General features: G+C 38.0%; 2 protein-coding genes across 3 annotated transcripts; both read right to left on the reverse strand.

Moving 5' to 3' along the window:
* Positions 1-307: 307 nt before the first annotated feature.
* LOC131147582 (probable NAD(P)H dehydrogenase (quinone) FQR1-like 3) lies at positions 308-10,032 on the reverse strand. The gene is made up of 4 exons (XM_058097073.1): positions 9,504-10,032; positions 9,296-9,389; positions 8,916-9,181; positions 308-664 (listed from the first exon to the last, which is right to left on the reverse strand). Exons 1-4 carry the CDS (start codon positions 9,527-9,529, stop codon positions 439-441), a joined length of 612 nt encoding a protein of 203 aa, XP_057953056.1. The 5' UTR covers positions 9,530-10,032; the 3' UTR covers positions 308-438.
* Positions 10,033-11,125: 1,093 nt separating this feature from the next.
* LOC131149241 (anthranilate synthase alpha subunit 2, chloroplastic-like) lies at positions 11,126-18,655 on the reverse strand. Of its 2 annotated transcripts, XM_058099514.1 has the most exons (12): positions 18,228-18,649; positions 17,925-18,109; positions 17,506-17,695; positions 17,110-17,261; positions 16,387-16,502; positions 16,013-16,259; positions 15,871-15,927; positions 15,557-15,709; positions 14,032-14,112; positions 13,628-13,714; positions 11,535-11,866; positions 11,126-11,438 (listed from the first exon to the last, which is right to left on the reverse strand). In XM_058099514.1, exons 1-11 carry the CDS (start codon positions 18,436-18,438, stop codon positions 11,543-11,545), a joined length of 1,803 nt encoding a protein of 600 aa, XP_057955497.1. In that variant the 5' UTR covers positions 18,439-18,649; the 3' UTR covers positions 11,126-11,438; positions 11,535-11,542. The 2 variants fall into 2 exon arrangements, with proteins under 2 accessions (XP_057955497.1, XP_057955496.1); XM_058099513.1 differs by having other exon boundaries at positions 11,126-11,866; positions 18,228-18,655.
* Between the last annotated feature and the right edge of the window lie 951 nt (positions 18,656-19,606).

The following is a 19,606-nucleotide window of genomic DNA, read 5'->3' on the forward strand; positions in this document are numbered from 1 at the left end:
CATACTAGGCTATAGTTAGCTCACTTGGTCCAACTCCTAAACTAGTGAAACTCGATTCCCATCTAAAGTTGGAAATGGAATTAGAAGTTAAATGAAGGATGAAGTGGTCAAGTGGTCTCCTGCTGCTTAAAAAAACTACTTTTTGTTATTAAATTTTTTGGTCATGCAAGGCTTTGTTATTTAGTCTTTTTTCCTTCCTTTCTTTTTCACCTTCTTCTGCATAGATAAAACCCCAGTACATACCACCCCATTAGACCTAACAAAGTAGATCAGACCAGATAACATTCATGGTGAATTAAGAGAATAATTGAATGGGAAAATGAAAATTACAATACATATCATATTCATTTATATAATGGATCAATGCTAGTTTGGATCACACAATTCATGGCAGATGAACAGATCATCTTTTGTCTTTATGCCATAAGCTGGAAAGTGCTAATTTTTTAGCTTTTTTGCTATTTCAGCGACATATTTACCTTGATAAAAGGCTTGTTGGAGTTCTAGCTCCGTGGGCTGCCGAGATTTATCTCCTGCATAAGTTCCAGCACCATATGAAGATCCACCCTTTACCTCATTCATCTCAAACATGCCACTGCCGAAGGTGTATCCAAGAGGTACAAAAATCATGCCATGATGTGCTAACTGTGTTACAGCAGTTAATCTGCAAAATATTGGGTAAAAGCTTACTTTTCCTCACCATATAGTCAAAAATGGAATTAACTCCAAAGAAAAGATGGTTCATATTATTAGAGCAATTGTTTTGTTTGAGTAATTGTATTGTTAGTGGCGGCATTTTACCTTCTTCGTACAGTGTACAAAACTATGGTGTTAGAGCAACTTCTTCAAGATGTTGTTTATCTCTGCTCTATTTGTTGAGGTTACTATCTATCATGATTGACCAATGCCTCACCAAGGATGAATAACGGTATTCAAATGACTTTCATGTCGTACAAAACATGAAAACAATTAACCAAGAACTACTGTTTAGAAAAATCTGATATCATATCTTTCTTAATATCTATTTGGGATGACCAAATTATTAGATTCAGGAAATTCTTGGAGAATAAAAGCAAAGGCATGCATCCATATTTTTTGTGTAATCTTTCTTAAGAACAAATAGTTTTCTTTAAGTGAATTCATGAAAACTAACAGAGGAAGACAAATCAAACAAGGGTACATTTCAGTATTTTTCTGATATACCACCTAGTACAGTAAGAAGAGGTGCATTTTTTTCCAAATAATAACTTAAATAATTAAGATGGGAGTTGTGGGCACGCTGCATATCAAAGATCAAGCCTAAGTAAGATTAATGAACTCAGGAGGAAACTTGACCTGACTAAGGAAAATGCTGAAAAACTTTAGCCGCGGGGCAATTTGTTTAAGAGCCACTAATCTTGTCTAATCTGCTCTACTTTGGGTTTAAAGCAAGCATGATTTGTCAGTTAGATACGGTGCCATAATTAGTCTCTCTAATTATGGCATGATTTTATATTATTGCTGTAAATATTCTGTGATTCGTAGGTTGATTGTAGTTGATATTCTGTAATTAATAGGCTGATTGTAATTGCCTTATTTGGTCTCCTAGATGGCAGTTATTGCTGATTTTCAGCCTTGTAACTGACGTTTCTATTTGCTATATAATACGAGAATCCTCACAGAGAGAGGTATTCAATCCAATTGACAATGTATCAAAGCTTTATCTCAATTAGGGTTGTTCTAATTTTTTTTCGGCTCTTTTCCGGTGGGTGTTAAACTGCTATTCAGCAGTTTCTGTTGGTATTGATTCTGTTTGCTTCAAAATCTTTGGTGACTGTCGGTGTTCTGTTTCGTCGCACAAATTTTTGGAGGTGATGATCTTTGGTGTTTGCCGATTCAAGTTTCTGGAGGTTCCACCAAAGGCTGTTGACACGTGAATCAGCAATTACAGCCATCTAAAGACTAAATAAGGCAATTACAATCAACCTATTAATTTTCAGAATATCAATTACAATCAGCCTACTAATCACAGAATATTTACAGCAATAATATAAAATCATGCCATAATAAGAGAGACTAATTATGGCACTGTATCTGACAGACATAGTAGGCTGATTGTAGTTGATATTCTGCAATTAATAGGCTCATTGTAATTGCCTTATTTAGTCTCCTAGATGGCTGTAATTGCTGGTTTTCAGCCTTGTAACTGACGTTTCTATTGGCTATATAATACGAGAACCCTCACAGAGAGAGGTATTCAATCCAATTGACATGATTTCCACTACTTTTGGTATACCAAATGGCATTGTGTCTTTGCCCATAACCTTGACCCCTGGTCTTCCCTTGTCCTAGTACCCTTCAAACTAAACCAAATATTAAATCGATCCAATTATCATTGTAGTTAAAGCTAAAAATCTTACTAGATATCCTTTAAGTTGCCTTTCTTTTAGGTTTGTGCAATTCACTCATTTGTTATGTGATGCTTTTCTATTACCGGTTACTATATTAACACCATATTTAGTCATGCTTGTTTTACATTGAAATTAAATTGAATAAATAAATCAACTTGATCCCAATATATAGCATAATGTTATCCACGGCCAATAAAACCTCAACTCACAATTACCAGAAACTAACAACCTAACAAACTACATATTGGTATGAACGTTCCAAAACATGGAACATTTTTGTTCTAGAACGCTAAATTTAACAATCCAAAGTTTTTATTCAATATTTTTCACATAACTTTATATTAGTTAAAAGTGAGGAATTGACATATTTTAATTCTATTTCTGTCACTATCAATCTACTTCTCAACATAATATCTCTTCTACAATTAGAAACACCTCAACATCCTCTCCAAAATATGCAAGTGTCATTACACTTTTTTCATTAATATAATATAACTATTTATGTATACTCATAACATTCCACATTTTAGAGCATGTGCCATACTGCAGACATTCCGATTCAATAAAGCAGAATGTCCCACACTCTAGGTAACATTGCCTCAACCCCCACCCCCCTTTTTTTCTTTTATCCACACTATAGGTAACAGTAAGAATGGACTGACCAAAAACAAGGGGCTTGGGCTCGCCCCCCTCCCCCCAAACTTGCCGCCCAAGCAAAAAAGGATCATCACAAGAATTGAGCTCCATCACCTCCTCAGTGTCTCATATTGTGTGTGGGAGAAGAGCAATGGGTCAAAAAACTTGCTGCCGAAGGATCTCTTGTAGTCGGTGGTCATTGCAGAGCTGAATGATGAAAACACAGAGGGGTGACATTAGAAACCATGCTAAGGTTGAAAATCATAATTCAAAACACTGGGCCAATCTCTGTGATCATGGCTGTCGCAAGCTAAGCTTGTTCAGGGCATTATGCTTGCCTATGACCGCTTGTCTCGTGTGCTTGGGATGGGTTTCCATCATGTAAATGCTAGTATAGAGTTATTATCTAGTATTTGTTTCATTACATGCCAAATAAGACAGTATGATCCCTCAGTCACTTTGATGTTTCCTAGCACTAGGATGATAATTACATAAAAACCTTTTTAGGGGAGGGTGAGTGTTCATCAATCATTTTAAAACTCATTAACTATTGTCAACATGTTTAGTCTACTTGCCTCCATCACTAAACACACAATGTCAATGGAGGTGTTGTTAAAGAATTGCGTTGCTTCAATGTTTACTACTTACTTGCCACAACTTTCATGATTGCTTACTGTTTCCGCTGCCATTTGATTAAATGCTAATGAAAGTGTTTTGTGGATGAATGTTGGTAAACAATAGGCTGGCTAGTTAAGCAAAAGTGCTCTAGCTAGCGCCGCACGGCCATTTCACAAAGGTGTGAAAATAGTCGGACCGTGACACGTGGTATCAGACCAAAGGTACAGTTGCTACGAGAATTCAGTTACCTTCGTTATGTGATTTGGAAAGCTTTGGTAAGTGACCATGGCACCAAACAATGCTGAGAGGATTAACGTGCTAGGAGCACAGGCTGAGGCAACAGCCAACACTGTGGCCGCAGAGGTGGCCCAGATGAGGGAACTTGTTGATGAAGTGATAGGATCACAAAAGCATCAAGCAAGTTTGATAGGCGACATGTCAGAGGACTTTCGCCATACAGTAAAAAATTTGCAATCGCGGATGGTTAATCTAGATGCAAAGATGAATTTGATGGTTCTTGCTATGGGAAACTCCAACACTCCGAGAGTTAGCAAGACCAAGGTACCAAAACCCAAGACGTATGGGGGTGTCCGTGATGCCAAGGAGTTAGAGAATTTCTTGTTTGATGTGGAGCAGTACTTTCGCGCTGTGAGGATGGCCTCAAACAGGTGAAGGTGGATACTACGACAATGTACTTGGTTGTTGGTGACGCCAAACTGTGGTGGCGTACCAAGTACAAAGAAATTGAAATTGGACGCTGTGTAGTGGATAATTGGGCAAACTTAAAAAAAGAGTTCAAGACCCAATTCTTTCTTGAGAATGTTGACTATAATGCAAGGAAAAAGCTGAGAAACCTCAAGCATGCTGGGTCAATCAGGGAATACGTGAAACAATTTTCTGCTTTGATGTTGGATATCCAGAACATGTCAGAGAAGGACAAGTTGTTCTATTTTCTTGAGGGGATGAAACCATGGGCAAGAACTGGACTTCATAGACAAAGAGTTCAAGACTTGTCTACTACACAAACTGCTACAGAACGCTTGACTGACTACGCTAGTGATAATACCGTTTTATCCAAAGGATTTGGCGAAGAGGGAAATAGTGGAAGTCTTTCAAGAAAAGCAAAGCCAAGAGTAGGGGAGCCGGCTATAAAGCCTCAACCTCAAAGGAAACTTCGTCGTCAAAAGGAATCAACACACCCAATGGAAAGGAAAAGAGTAAAATTTTGTGCTATTTGTGTGAAGGACCTCACGGAGTAAGTGAGTGTCAACACAAGGGATTGCTCAATGCCTTACAAGTTTCCACTTCAGGACAAGTGGTGGAAAGCGAGGAGGAAGAGGATGATGCCCCGAGGGTAGGTACAATGCGGCAGGTGAACGCATTGGAAAAGCAGGCAAAAGCACTAAAAGTTACATGAGCAAAAGGGTTAATGTTCGTGGACTTGAGGATCAATAGGAAGAGTACCCGCACTATGGTGGATACAGGGGCTACTCACAATTTTGTTTCGCAACTGGAAGAATGGAGACTCAACTTATCCTTAAAAAATGATACATGACGCATGAAAGTAGTTAACTCTGTCGCCCAGCCTACTCTGGGAGTAGCCAAGCAAGTGGTTGTAAAGCTTAGAGACTGGGAAGGTCATGCGAATTTCATAGCGGTGTCATTGAATGACTTTCCAGTCATTCTAGGAATGGAGTTTCTGAGGGGGACGAAGGCAGTGCTGATGCTCTCGGCTGGTTCCCTATGTCTGATGGGAGATCACTCATGCATGGTGCAAGTTGTTGCAACGAACGGAGACGATGGGAAGTCCCTTTCAGCCATACAACTCAATGAAGAATTGAGAAAGGGTGGGCAGACACATCTAACCACAGTAGTGGTAGACAAAGAAGTAGGCCAAGAGCTGGTGCCTACGACCATCCAAGCGGTGTTGGATAAGTACAAGGAGGTGTTGCCGGATAAGCTGCCTCACAAGTTGCCTTCACGACGGACTGTGGAGCATGGGATCGAGTTGTTGTCATGAGTGAAACCACCTGCAAAAGGGTCATGTTGGATGGCACCTCCAAAGTCAGCAGAGTTGGGGAAACAACTTTATAAGTTGGAAGCGGTATGTGTTTGCCCTTCCAAAGCACCATTGGGAGTATCGGTGGTGTTTCAGATGAAACATGAAGAGCATCAATGGAAGGTGTTCGACAGGCTGAGGGGAAACAGTCTGTATGTGAAGAAAGAGAAATGTTCTTTCACTCAGCGGAGTAACAAATTCCTTGGTCATGTGGTTGAACAAGGTCGTATCCGGAGAGGTATGGAAAAAGATTCAAGAATGGAAGATCCCCTCAACAGTGAAGGAGTTACATTCCTTTCTTGGCCTTACTAGCTATTACAGGAAGTTCGTTGAGGGTTATTCACCAAGAATGACTCCAATGATAAGACTACTGGAGCAGAGGCATTATCGGCTGCACATACATGATGATGTGGCTTATTATACCCAGACTTGTCTCACTTGCCAACAAGACAAAGGGGAGCGAAGGAAGAGTGTAGGACCGCAGGAGTCCTTACCAGTACCGTCCAAACCGTGGGAAAGTGTCTCATAGGACTTTGTCACCAACCTGCCTAGAGTGGGAGATATAGGATCTATGATTGTGGTTGTAGATAGGTTTTCAAAGTATGGTACGTTCTTGACCGCACCAAAGTACTGTTTGGCAGACGAGACGGCAAAATTATTCCTTGTGACCGTTGTGAAATATTGGGGTGTTCCCCAAGATACTGTTTGTGACTGAGACTTATTATTCACTAACAACTTCTTCACAGAAATTTTCAAGTTCCTTAGATCACATCTTGACATCTCTTCGAGTTCTCACCAACAAGCAGACGGACAAACAGAGAGATTCAGAGAGCTACTGGAAAAGTACTTGTACCATTTTGACAATGACAACCAAAAGAATTGGGTGCAACTACTAAATGTGGCTCCGTTCAATGCCCAAAGGAGCTCAACAACCAACAAGAGCACTTTTGAGCTTGTTACAGGCCAGCAGCCGTTGTTACCTCACACAGTGGGCGAGCCGTTCAGAGGAAAGAGTCTCAGGGCGTACATCTGCACCAGAGAATGGAGACAGAATGCAGAGTTTGCCCAAAGCTATCTAGAGAAATCTTCTAAGCAGATGAAGAAGTGGGCAGATCAAGGGAGAAGACCACAGCACTTCAATCGAATGAAAGTGCATCTTGTGTTTCATATCAGCTGCCTCAAGTCATTCAACGTTGACACCGATGATCTGAGCATAAGTCAATCAAACATAGCAGAGTTGAAGACAGTGCCACCTGACAGACATGAAGTTGAAGAAATCCTTGCAAACAGAAAGTTCATATCCTCAAGGAATAAGCGGCAGGAATTCCTAGTGAAGTGGAAAGGCCATCGTGATAAAGAAATCAGCTGGAATTTTGCGAAAGATATGCAACTGTACGTGGACAAAGTTGAAGTGTACCTAGCGCCAAAGTCTACGAGGTCGTCGACCGCATAAGTGGGACAGTGTCACAAGCTAAGCTTGTTCAGGGCATTAAGCTTGCCTATGATCGCTTGTCTCATGTGCTTGGGATGGGTTTCCATCATGTAAATGCTAGTATAAAGTTATTTTCTAGTATTTGTTTCATTGTAGGCCAAATAAGGCAGTATGACTCCTCGGTCACTTTAATGTTTCCTAGTACCAGGATGATAATTACATAAAGACCTCTTTAGGGGAGGGTGAGTGTTCATCAATCATTGTTAAAACTCACTAGCTATTGTCAACATGTTTAGCCTACTTGCCTCCCTAGCTTAACACACAATGTCAACGGAGGTGTTGTTAATGAATTGTGTTGCTTCAATGTTTACTGCTTGCTTGCCACTGCTTTCATGATTGCTTACTGTTTCCTCTGCCATTTGATTGAATGCTAATGAAAGTATTTCGTGGATGAATGTTGGTAAACGATAGGTTGCTAGTTAAAAAAGAGTGTTTTAGCTATCACCGCACGGCCCTTTCACAAAGGTGTGAAAATAGTCGGACCGTGACACTTAGCACTAGATCCACTATTATCACGGAGCCACCATCGTGGTAAAGCTGCTTACAGTGCTCCTCTGATTTCGAGCATCATCATGGAACTACCAGTGCTCCTTTGATTAGGCGTCTTCATGGAACAACCACTAGTGCTCCTTTGGTTTCAGGCATTGTCTTAGAACCCCTGGTAGTGCTCCTCCAGTTTCAAGCATGCTCTCTCTACGAAGGCAGAAGGACCCTCTCTTAGCCAACATGAGCATGGCATCACAAAGCCACCATCATGACAAAACCGTTGCTGGTGCTTCTTCGATTTCAGGTGTCATCGATCAGGGCATCCACAACTTGAAATAATGCTTTTGTGTTGAGGGTATTTTGGCTTTTGAATAATAAGCCTATATTTCTCTCGTCCTTCATAGATGACAAACCAAACACTAAATAAAGCAAGTTTTATAGCCTAGCCAATCCAATTTGGTTCAATCCAATCCTACCCTATAAATTTCAGCTACTTATTAGATTACCACTTTACCTAAATAAAAGTTTAAACTATTAGATTGTGGACCAACAATGCATATCAAGCCTTAACGCTTCCCCACATGTGCATATCACGTGGAGAGATAAACATATGATAAATAACACTCATTACAAGGAATACAATAAATTTTTAAACACCACATAATAAATACAAGCAACGAGACTAGAACCTAGGACCTCCTGGTAACCACCTCTAATACCATGTCAGATTACCATTCTACCTAAAAGCTTAAGCATTGTGGGCCAACAATGTATATCAATTTTTAACACCACTAAACAGAACACACCCTTAATGGTTAATGGCCACATGTTGTTCCCAGAATTGGGATAAGACTTGAGTCCAGCTGAGAACAAACTGCAATCAACCATAGCAGCATGATGTACAATTTTACCATTACGCTAACACACAATTCAATTTTTTTTAGCGTTAATATCACAGACCATTGGGGGAGATGATATACTGCCAAGCTAGCTGCAGAAAAAGCAGGAATTAAGAACTGAGAATTGCAGGTCCTAATATATTGATCCTAAAAATGATCTCATGCTATGATAAGAAGTTACCAATAGAAGTCAGCCAAGAGAATTGCAGCTTAACCTATCAAGTTATCAACTGACTCAAGGAGACAAATGTAAAGTGCTTTGTGTGTATGAAAAACGATGCAACACAAAAACAAATAAATAAACAGAAAAGGTTTATAATGGAGATAGAACTCACGCCGAGTTCTCCTGGCCTCCCCCATGGAAACCAGTACTCCAGAAAATCCCAGCAGGTTTGCCAGCAAGTGCTTGAGATGCCCATAGCTCATGGGTGGCATCAAAGAAGGCCTTGAATTGGGCAGGCATCATTCCGAAACGAGAAGGAAACCCAAAGAGAAAGCCATCAGCATCTGCAAGTTGTTCTGGCTTGATTTCTGCCACATCATCTGCTTTAGAAGGAGCCTTCATCTTTTCCAGTACCAGCTCTGGGAGTGTCTCGGGCACCTGTTCCATTACAATCAAAATTGAAGCCTTTTCCCTCTTCGAGCATCTTGCTTTTAACTGACCCTCTCTCACTCACCCACATTGTTTTTTGGGCATAAGAAGATGAAAACGTACCTGCCAAAGCGTTACCTCAACTCCCTGAACCGTATTAGCTCCTCGGAACACCTCCCGTGCCATAATCTCCACATGCCCATACAAGGAATAGTAACTGGAACAAGAGAGAAACTGGTATCAATCGTCAAAGCAAGAAAAGGGAAAGAAGAGCACCACCAAAATTTTAAAGCAAACATCTCTGGGCAGAGAGAGAGAGAGAGAGACTTACACAACGTAAACCTTGGTGGTGGACATGGCCGCTGCAGTCTGAGAGAGGTGTCTAATCTTGACTTGCCAATGCCACGAGACAATTGATGATTATGCTATTTCACCAACAAAACCCCCCAGCCCCTAATTCAGAAAATACCGCATTAAACAACAGAACAAGCTAACTATTTAGCTCGGATTAAACACAGTGCTAAGCAAACCCAACAACCCCATATGACCATATTATCAGAACGAGATGGGAATGAACGAATTCCTTAGAACTCTTTTTTATCTCAGACATATTCTCGAACAAGTGCCGAAGGGCCGACATGTCTTGAAGCAATAGCGTGCAAAAGCCGCACGCCCCAGGGGGGAGTTTTGGATGAGACAAAGAGGTGAGCGAATTCCACCCTCCCTTGGATGCCCGACGAGAGGATTCAGCGGCATCTTGCGGAGTAGATAAGATAGGTGCTGACTCGTACACATGCGGACACAGAAGGACGCAAGCCGCCTGATCTAATACAGGAGTTGGCAGATTGTTTGGGAAACCCACGCGTAGCTTGAAATTATTTATTATAAATGTATTTTTAGATGATCATTTTTTTAGGAAAATATTTATAAAAAAAAAAAATACTTGTTTTCTTAAAAAGAAAAATAATTTAAAATTATTTTTTAAAAAATATTTATTTATTTAACTATTAACTATTAACTGAACATTAGTTATTGATACAAGTGCTTATAAAAAGTTTTTAAAGAAAAATACTTATTTTTTAAACATTTCATGCAAACTTTTTGTTGGTGCTGATTTTGATATTTAATTATTTGAAATTAAAAATTTGAGCTGCGGGTGTCGCTGGAGAAACTTGAAATTAAGACCTTCAATGTATTTTTGTCCCTTAGAGCTACAAGAAGCCACGATACTTCTCCTGTTGGGTCATGTGATTTTCTTTCATTGCTCAACTTGGACTCCAACTAAGACTTCTTTACGAGTTAAAAAAATAAGGAAACTTACAAAATCCCCCTTGCAGAATTACAGGTATCATAACGTTTGTTTGTCGACGTTGATGATCAAGGATTATTGCAATCAAGTTGAGATTTCATAGAGTAAAGTGTCACAACCAAAACAGTAACATCGAGGATGTACAAACTATTACTTTTTTACGTCGTTTTCTTTCTCTGCAGGAATCCTTTGCCCCCTTATATGATTCCATATACAAAGTTTTATGTGGGGTTTGGAAAGTCCCAATTTAATATCTTAGACAATGCTGCAATAAATTTATCAGTTCTAAAATACACTAAGATTCAACACCTTACCCACATAAAAATTTCTTTTTCAATATCTCATTTAATTTCCACTAATAAGAAGAAAAAATATGTGCAAGCACCTCAAAGCATTAAGAAAATATATTTACTGTTGTTTTAAGCACACTGCTAACTATGAAAATATTTCCTTTCCATGAATCCACCAGCAACACCATCTATTTTTTATTTTTTCTTTTTCCTTTTTAACTCCCATTCCCTTGGGCATCACTCACTTCCTCACCATCATTCCATTTCCTTCTTTACATTTCATCCTAATTCCTAATGGGAAATATTTTTTATCCAGATCGAAAAATGAACAGTATCTGAACAGTATTGCACAAGTTGGACAGAACACTGATAGCTTTGCATTGATCGAAATCAATGTATGGTAAAAGAATATAATCGGTACAAACGAAATAAATCAAAAGGTGCAGGCCAAAAGACATGAGCTATTGGACAAAGTTCAAACCCACTTTTATACAGCACATCAAAATCATGTGAACTAACAAGACCAACCTCAACTCAAATGCAAATTCTTTAATACTCAAAACAGCATCTACACCAATCCATTGCCCAAAACTTTCAAGCTCGGTTCCGCACATTCCAAAATGCCCACCCATCCACAAGAAAATATTCCTCGATCACTCTTCTTGGTCTTCGACCCCCACAAAAATAAAGGCTACTTAATCAACAGCCAGTTGATAATTTAACTTCATAAGAAAAATAAAATAAGCAACATCAAAACAGACACCTCTCACATCATTTGTCAACAAATGATGACTCGGCAAGGTCAATGGCACGGGCAAGAGCAGCAGCTTTGTTCTCACACTCCCGCTGCTCATCGCCAGGATCACTATCGGCTACAATACCAGCCCCAGCTTGAAGGTGGGCAAGCCATTCTCGGCGCTTATTCACGTCCTTGTATGAGTACATTGTGTCATAACGAGTTCCAGTTGGGAATACGATGGTTCTCAAAGCAAGGGCAATGTCCATATCACCCGAAAAAGAAATGCCGCCAAATCCACCACTATATGGACCTCGCCTTGTGACCTCCAACTCATCAATCAACTCCATGGCTTTCACCTGTATTGCAGCAGAGCCAAAACTGGTAAATAACTTCCAATTTGGCTTTATTAATACATGACTTCTTTAAGCATATTTAAGATCGTGAAAAAATCAGGTTAATAGCTAGAATCTAGATCAATAATTATACATGACAAATAGACCAGCATCAATACACTAGAATACTATTCCAAAATAATAGATCAATATCAAAGTCTCAACTAGTTTGTCATCCTGCAGTTAAAAGTGTGAGCAAGCAACATGAAGTAAACTTCCAATGGTCTGCCATCAAAAGCAAATAAGGTGGTTAGGCAGGTAAGAATGCTAAAAACTTTTGAATTTCTCCTAGCCTTACTTCGGCCCCCTTGTGGATGAAACATTATTTTTAAAAACTAACTGATGAAAAGGAGTCCATTCAATTGTTTTGAAAAATTGTTTGCTTTATCCGAAAAAACAAAACAAAAAAAAAAACTGCTAACTAAAATGTTTAAAATGACCCAAATGGATGTCATTTTGGGAAACATATATAATGCATAGATAAATTTGTAATATTAAAAAAATTTAAGAATGCCCATGGAATAGAACAAACCAGTTTTTAGCTTTTAAAAGCTCCAAATCAATAACTTTTAAAAGCTTTGTAAAAAAACTAAAAGCTAGATTTTTAAGGCTAAAATAGCTAATTAAACATGTAATATGCAGCTTTTTAAAAAGAGGAGTTAATCCAAAAAAAGGAAGGTTAAACTCATCCTCAGATAGGCTGGTTGTTAAAAACAAAAATGAAATAAAAGGAATGAATTATAAAAGAGTAAAAGAAATTAAGGTTGAAATAATGTCCCCAGAAGGGCACAGTAAGGCCATCAGAAACCCACTCCTCTGAGAACTAAATAAGGAAATGTAAAATAAACCCAAAATAATTTCAATTTCCTAACTAATTAACCAAAGATGGTAATTAAATAAAATTATTTCTCTAATCATTTTCATTCCTCACCTATTACAGGTGTTGTTGATATAATTATGTGAAACAGTCAGCAAATTGCATGTTTATGAAATCATGAAGGGACCACTTTGTAATCCTTAATTTTCTCGACACTTTTCAGTAAGGGATGTTTTTCTCCTGTTGTTTTCCTTGTACTAGGGTGGCATCCCCTTGATGCCTCTTTTTAATTTAATTTCTCTTTACTGATCAAAAGAAAGAAAAAAAAAAAAGCAGGCACCCAAAACTTATATAAATGTTTCACATATATATCAGTCAATCTCATTAGAACTACTTCCCAACAAAAGGAAAATGCTAAAATCACAAGAACATATGAATATGGGAGGAGCAGATGAAGCTTGTAAAACAAATTTCATATATCTTAGCAAGCCAAAACCCTGAAACAAGCCAGTTTTCCATTAGCTGATAGCAAAGCTGAAGTCACACCCTCAAAACTGACATTTTCACTCTTTACAGTTATACTACTGCTACACATCCAAGAATAGTAGTAGATTAGAGCAGCAGGACTTTGCAACTTTGCAACAGTAGTTCAGATGGGGATGGACACCAGGAAATGGTGACAATGTATGTCAATACATGCTAACTGCATGCGCCAAGTGTGAAAGAAGACCGTAATCCTTGTTACAATTTCCAGATTGTACTCGAGGCATTTTTTTTATTACAAGCTTCAATTAGAAACGAGGAGTTGAGAGGAAGGATAAAGAATCCTTCGAGAGAAGAAATGGGAAGGAGCTGCAAATTAAGAGGACATAAAGTAATCAACTTAGAAGAGATGGATGGCTGAAAACCTTTGGTGCTCCACTAACTGTTCCAACAGGCAGCGCAGCACGCAGAGCATCCCAGCTACTCAAATCATCAAGTAATTCTCCTGTGACCTGCGAAGTAGTTGAGATTTGTCACTATATGCGCTGAGGTGCTACAAGTACAATAGGACACTATGTTTTTCCATCATGTTTTTCCATCATACATTGATTCAAAGACTATTATCAAAACTTATAATGTTAGTATGCTACATAAGCTAAAAGGAAGGAAAGAAATTCAATCTCGCTGTATAAAAATATTTACAAATTCCATTCTTATCCACAAGCAGAATCATTAGGTAATATGCATATCAATGTGACAGAACACATCCAGCATAAATTTGCTCAAGTCATAACACAGCCATTCATCAACTGCAGAAAGACAGACTTACAGTAGAGCTGATGTGCATGACATGGGAGTAGCGCTCAACATTCATGAGCTTTTCAACCTGAACAGAACCAGGTTTTGAGACCTGCATGAACAGTTTATGTTAGGTACAGGATAATGGCCATGATATATAATCATTGAAAGGAAGTCATAAGAAAACTGCTTTTAAGTGCTAAAACATAAGTGCGTAGCTGTGTGCACGCATGAGTATATAGAAATATATGGGTTGAATCTTTGAATAGAATCCATCAACTCATAACACGATAAATGTTGACTCCCACAATAGGATCTATCAAGATAAACAAAACTGATAATGCTCTTGTGATAACATCTTTCAGCAGAAGTAGGTCATACATATTGATCCTTGTTCCTACACATAACCATCTGTCATATCCAACTGCATTTTATCGCTCTTGCTCAAGTAACTTAAGAAAGAAGAAACTGGTCACCTATTTAACAGTGCACCGTTAGTACAATAGTCATCACATCTTAAGGCAGTGCAGAAACAACACTTGTATTATTTATTGGTTTGAAGAACCAACACCATATGTCCCAACTCATTAAGGAAAAATGCAGGTACACTGAACTTTAAATATTTTCAAAAACAGAAAAATATGACAACAAAGCAACCATATCAGAGTTGCAAACTAACCCCTCCTCAACCCCCCGGCCCCAAAAAGAGGGAAACAAATAAAACAAAAAGTCCAGCTACAAAAAAGAGCAAAAAACAAAAGGACAACTCAATATATTCTTGTGTAACATATTTCATCCACTGAAGAATAAGATTACCCAAAAAAATCAGGAAAAAATTTCCCATAAGAAAACCATCAAATTATTTGTCAATTGTAGATAAAAATTAGTCAACTGTAAAATTATCTTTTGCAGATAATAGAAAAAAAGTTGAACATAACTCAGCCTGTGATGCACTCAAATGTTCTAATATTTTCACACACAATCGGTCCCAAGCCCAGATAAAGGGGAGTTGGATTAAGTAACTGACAACCAATGTAAAACTTGTCAAATCACTATGATATAAATTCTTACCGATATGGATCAAAATGTTGAGCAACTAAGAAACAAGATATCCAAAAGGTAAAAAACACTAAGATGAGAATGCTAAGGTGGATGATTGGTATGACATTAAAAAATAAACTAAATAAACTAAGGAATAAACATATTCTTGGTAAATTAGGCATAACTCCTGTAATAGATGAGATAAGGCAGGGGCGACTCAACTGATTTAGGCATCTGCAACGTAGGACAAATAGTGTGCTAGCAAGGAGGAGTGAGCAAGTTCTATGAAGGACAATAGAAGGGGTAGGGATAGACTTAAAATAATTTCAAATGAGATAGTGAGTAAGGATTTAATAACCCTGAATTTATTAAAAGAAATTATCCATTATCGCATAAATTGGCAGAAAAGAAATCATGTAGCTGACCCCACCTAGGGGGAGTTAAAGCTTGGTTTATTGTTGTTGTTGTTGTTGTAGAAAAAACGTAAACATGAATTAGAAAGTTAGAATATAAACCTTTCCAACATCATTCCTTCCCAAATCAACGAGCATAACGTGCTCTGCACATTGCTTTTCATCATTAAGAAGCTCCTTCTCCAACATGAGATCTTCTTTAGGTGTTTTTCCCCTTCTAACGGTTCCAGCAAGGGGTCGATTGACAATCTTTTTCTGTGGCAAGAATCCAATAGTGCTCAAACATGTTAGTGCCCACTAACGAAAATGACAATAATATGACTTTGTCAGTATAAACCAATGAAATAGTTGGACAGAAGAAGAAGGAGAAGCACAACAATCAATTGACAACTCCCTAAGTAACTGAATAGTTTTACCTTCTTCACGCGTGTAAGAATTTCTGGACTTGAAGCAACCAGAATACACCCTCTAGCCTGATCATGAGAAAAACAACTATGAAATATAGTTACTTACAATGTAACTCCTCAAACAAAAGGTTTCACAGAAGAGTGGGCAGACTTGTAAATATGTCATGTATGGACTTGGATTAACAATTCTCAATGCTCTGTAAACTTCAAATGGGTCAGCAAACGTTCGCCGCTCAAATCGCTGACTTAATACAATCTGGAAAATATCCCCTGCCAGGATATGTTCTTTTGCCTGCAACACTGCCTTCTTGTATGCTTCACTTGTCATGCTTGACTTCTCCAATGAAGGCCCAAAAAGGCGAGTAGATAATTTTATGGAACCTGCAGCCAGTCTTGGACTGAGATCAAGATATAAATCAGTGTCAATAAAGTAGAATTTCCCTAAATTGAGGCAATAAAATACGCGCACACATGCAAGTGATATAGGTATAAAAATGGCAACTCAAAAAAAGAAAGAATACTCACGTAATTATATCATGTACTCTAGACACCAACTTCTCCAATCGCTTCATTCCATCATTATATGCCTCCCCAGCGGAAGAATACTGATCTAATTGCACCCAGTGAATCACGTATGCTTTCTGATGCCAAACAAATTTAACAAAAGAATCCAATCAATTCCTTGCGACATTCACAGCAAAGTAGCAAAATAATTACATGCATCTGTTCTTATATCTATTTTTTTTAGATAACAAAAATTACATTAAATACTAAAATAAACAATAAATGGAAGATAAGGCAAAAATAAATAATTACAATAATGCTGCCTTCCAATCCCTTTGAAGATTGGACCATGGAAATCCTCTCCCCACCCCCCTGAAAGCCCCAAAAGAATGCACTGAAAAGAAGCAAGCAAAGAAACTCTCTCCCAAAGCAAAATCAGAGAAGTCACATCTTCTGATCCTTAAAATTCTTGAATTCTTCTCAAGCCATAGAGTCCAAAAAAAATGGCATACACTGTAATTTGTTCTTAAATCTTGACATGGATGCATTTTATTTTTTCAGGTTATTCTTCAAATATAATATATATTTTGAAGTATGGCCTGCTCATTCTTGATGTGTCAAACTTTTTGCTTTTTCTTGAGTATTTCTAAAACATCCAAAAAAAAAAAACATAGAGCGCATGACAATAAACTATCTAAATTAAATATTGCTCTGGATAAATAAATGGTTCATAGGTCAAGAAACCTTCTCCACATGATCAAACACAATAACATCATCATACAAGCCTAGATGAACATCAGGAAGGTTTCTGTCATCCAGAGGGGCACTCGAAAATGGCAGCTTTTTCTTCTCTACATAGCGCACTGTATCATATGAGAAATAGCCAACCCATCCACCTGAACAAGAAATCAGTATATCATTCAATCTAGACCAGAAAATTTTTTAAATAGTGCATGTGTCAACTACGAAGTGAAAATTTCTGTTCACTCAAACACACACAAAGAAGGTGCCAAGTTCTCTCTCTCTCTCTCTCTCTCTCTCTCTCTTCCTATTGTTCCGAATAGATTCTCTCTAATAAGAACCTATGAATAATTAACCAAATGCATTACGAGTTATGACCCAAAATTTGTTTTTACTTACCACAAAATGCTTCAGGAAGATCATCAATAAGTTGAGGTTTCCATTTCTCCATAATTCTCCGAGGAACGGTCATGGGATCCTCCACAATTTCCTCTGTCCTCTGCCCTTTTTCGTGGTCCATTATGGTAACCAAATTTTCCTTCGCTACAATTTCCATACTTGGTTGAGCTCCAATCACACTATACCGCCCCTGCATCATAATAAACCAAACAATAAGCCAGATAGGCCCAAATTTCATAAAACCGAAAGCATGTGTTTCGGGCATTTAATTTGAACTCGTATGGACTTGAACAAAATGTAGAAAAAATTATGTTGAATTTTAACAAATTATGCGCAATGCCAATCGAACTCTAAGCTCCCAAACAAGTACAACATGTCGGAAAAACCATTGCACTGGAGTAGAGATATAAAGAGCTTACGACACTAGAAACCTGGAGACCAGGCTCAACCGACTCAAAAAGAAAGCTTGGAGCTTCTCTATCATCTTCCTTGACCAAACATCGGTACGCGAGAACCGGCGTCAGGTGATCAGAGAATATACATCGGTAAAGCGGGATCAAATTCCCGTTCTTCGAAGCTTCCAGAAACTTCGCCGAATGATCGACTGAATACATTGATCACAGCGATTACAAATCACATAAACTGATTACGAAAAAAAAAAACAAAAAAAAAAAATTGCAGATTCTATAAAAGAATTAAATGCGTGAGACAAATGTACGAACCTAATGAGGTGGAGGACAGCGCGGAGCATGTGAGGGCGCCAGCACGGGAGGTGGGAGTGGAGTGGGAGAGAGAGATTAGGCGGGAGGCAAGGCTCGAGGTTGAGCTTAAACTTAAACTTGAGGGTTTTGCGCAACGGGAAGTAGCGGAGAATGGTGGCGAGAGACGGGGGTTTGGGGGAAAGAGAGTGTGTTGAAGACCTAGGGTTTCCATGGCTGGTGCATTCGCTGGGAGAGAAGATCCTGAAGCGTTGAAGAGAGGGGACGAGCTGACTGCTTTCACTCTCAACAGTTAAAAAACATTGGAGAGCCGACAGCTGCAGCGGGGCTTGGTTTGCCGCTCTCTCTCTCTCTGAGCTTTTACTGGCGGAAATAGTCACCGCTAAATGTATCGAACAGAGGAACTTCCCCCCGTCTCTCTTAAAACCAACTCACCTTGCAATAAAACAATTATACTCCGGAACAAAACAAAAGCTTCTTAATGAAAAATAAATTTTAACTTTATATACTTTCATTGCCTTGTTTTGTGGATAAGGTAATATCATAAAACGATTATTTATATTTTTCCTTTTATGTTCTCCTCTATTCGCTCAATTACGTTGGAAAAAATACTTTCGTGACATTTCAAACCAAACATATGGAAGAGGAACTAATTTCCAAACAATATTGAGAAAAAGAAAGAAAAATATTAAGGAACCTATATTTTCATGTTTAGTTATTGAGAAAAGTGAAAATAAATAAATAAATATATCAAATTTATAAATTAAAAAAAAATTGATTTTACATATTATTAGTATTTAAATTTTCTTAATTTTTAATAATATTAAAACAAACTTTCATTTTTGATAATGTTTAATAGACAAGGAAAATGTATGGGAAAATGACTTTCTCCTTATTTTCCTTTTCTCTTTTTTTTTCTTAAGTAAAATCATTGACTCGAACAGACCTTAAAGGAAAAAATTTTAACTTATAGAAAATGTATTGGTTGAAGTTACATATTGATATTACTTGTGACCAATTAAATAACCCACATTATATGACCTTATAGTATAATTCCCTAATGGGTGTCGTAAGCTTTAGGACGTATTTTTTAATATATGTATACAATCTTATAACATGTGTCGTATTTGTATTTTTTTTTTATCCCTTATCAGTCTCTTGATATATATTTTTTAGGCTTCCCCCAAAGGGCTTAATAGCTCAAATTGATAAGAGAAAGTAACCCTTATAACAAAAGTAAATTTTCTCTCATCAAATGTTCTTTACTCCTAATCTAGAAAAGTATCTTTCAAGTACGGCTGCAAATGAGTGAACTAAGCTGAACCCCAATATATGTTTAAGCTTAACTTGAAAAAAAGTAGATAAGCTTAAGCTTGGACACA

Source organism: Malania oleifera, chromosome 2, assembly GCF_029873635.1.
Source record: "Malania oleifera isolate guangnan ecotype guangnan chromosome 2, ASM2987363v1, whole genome shotgun sequence".
In the NCBI taxonomy this organism is placed as follows: Eukaryota; Viridiplantae; Streptophyta; class Magnoliopsida; order Santalales; family Ximeniaceae; genus Malania; species Malania oleifera.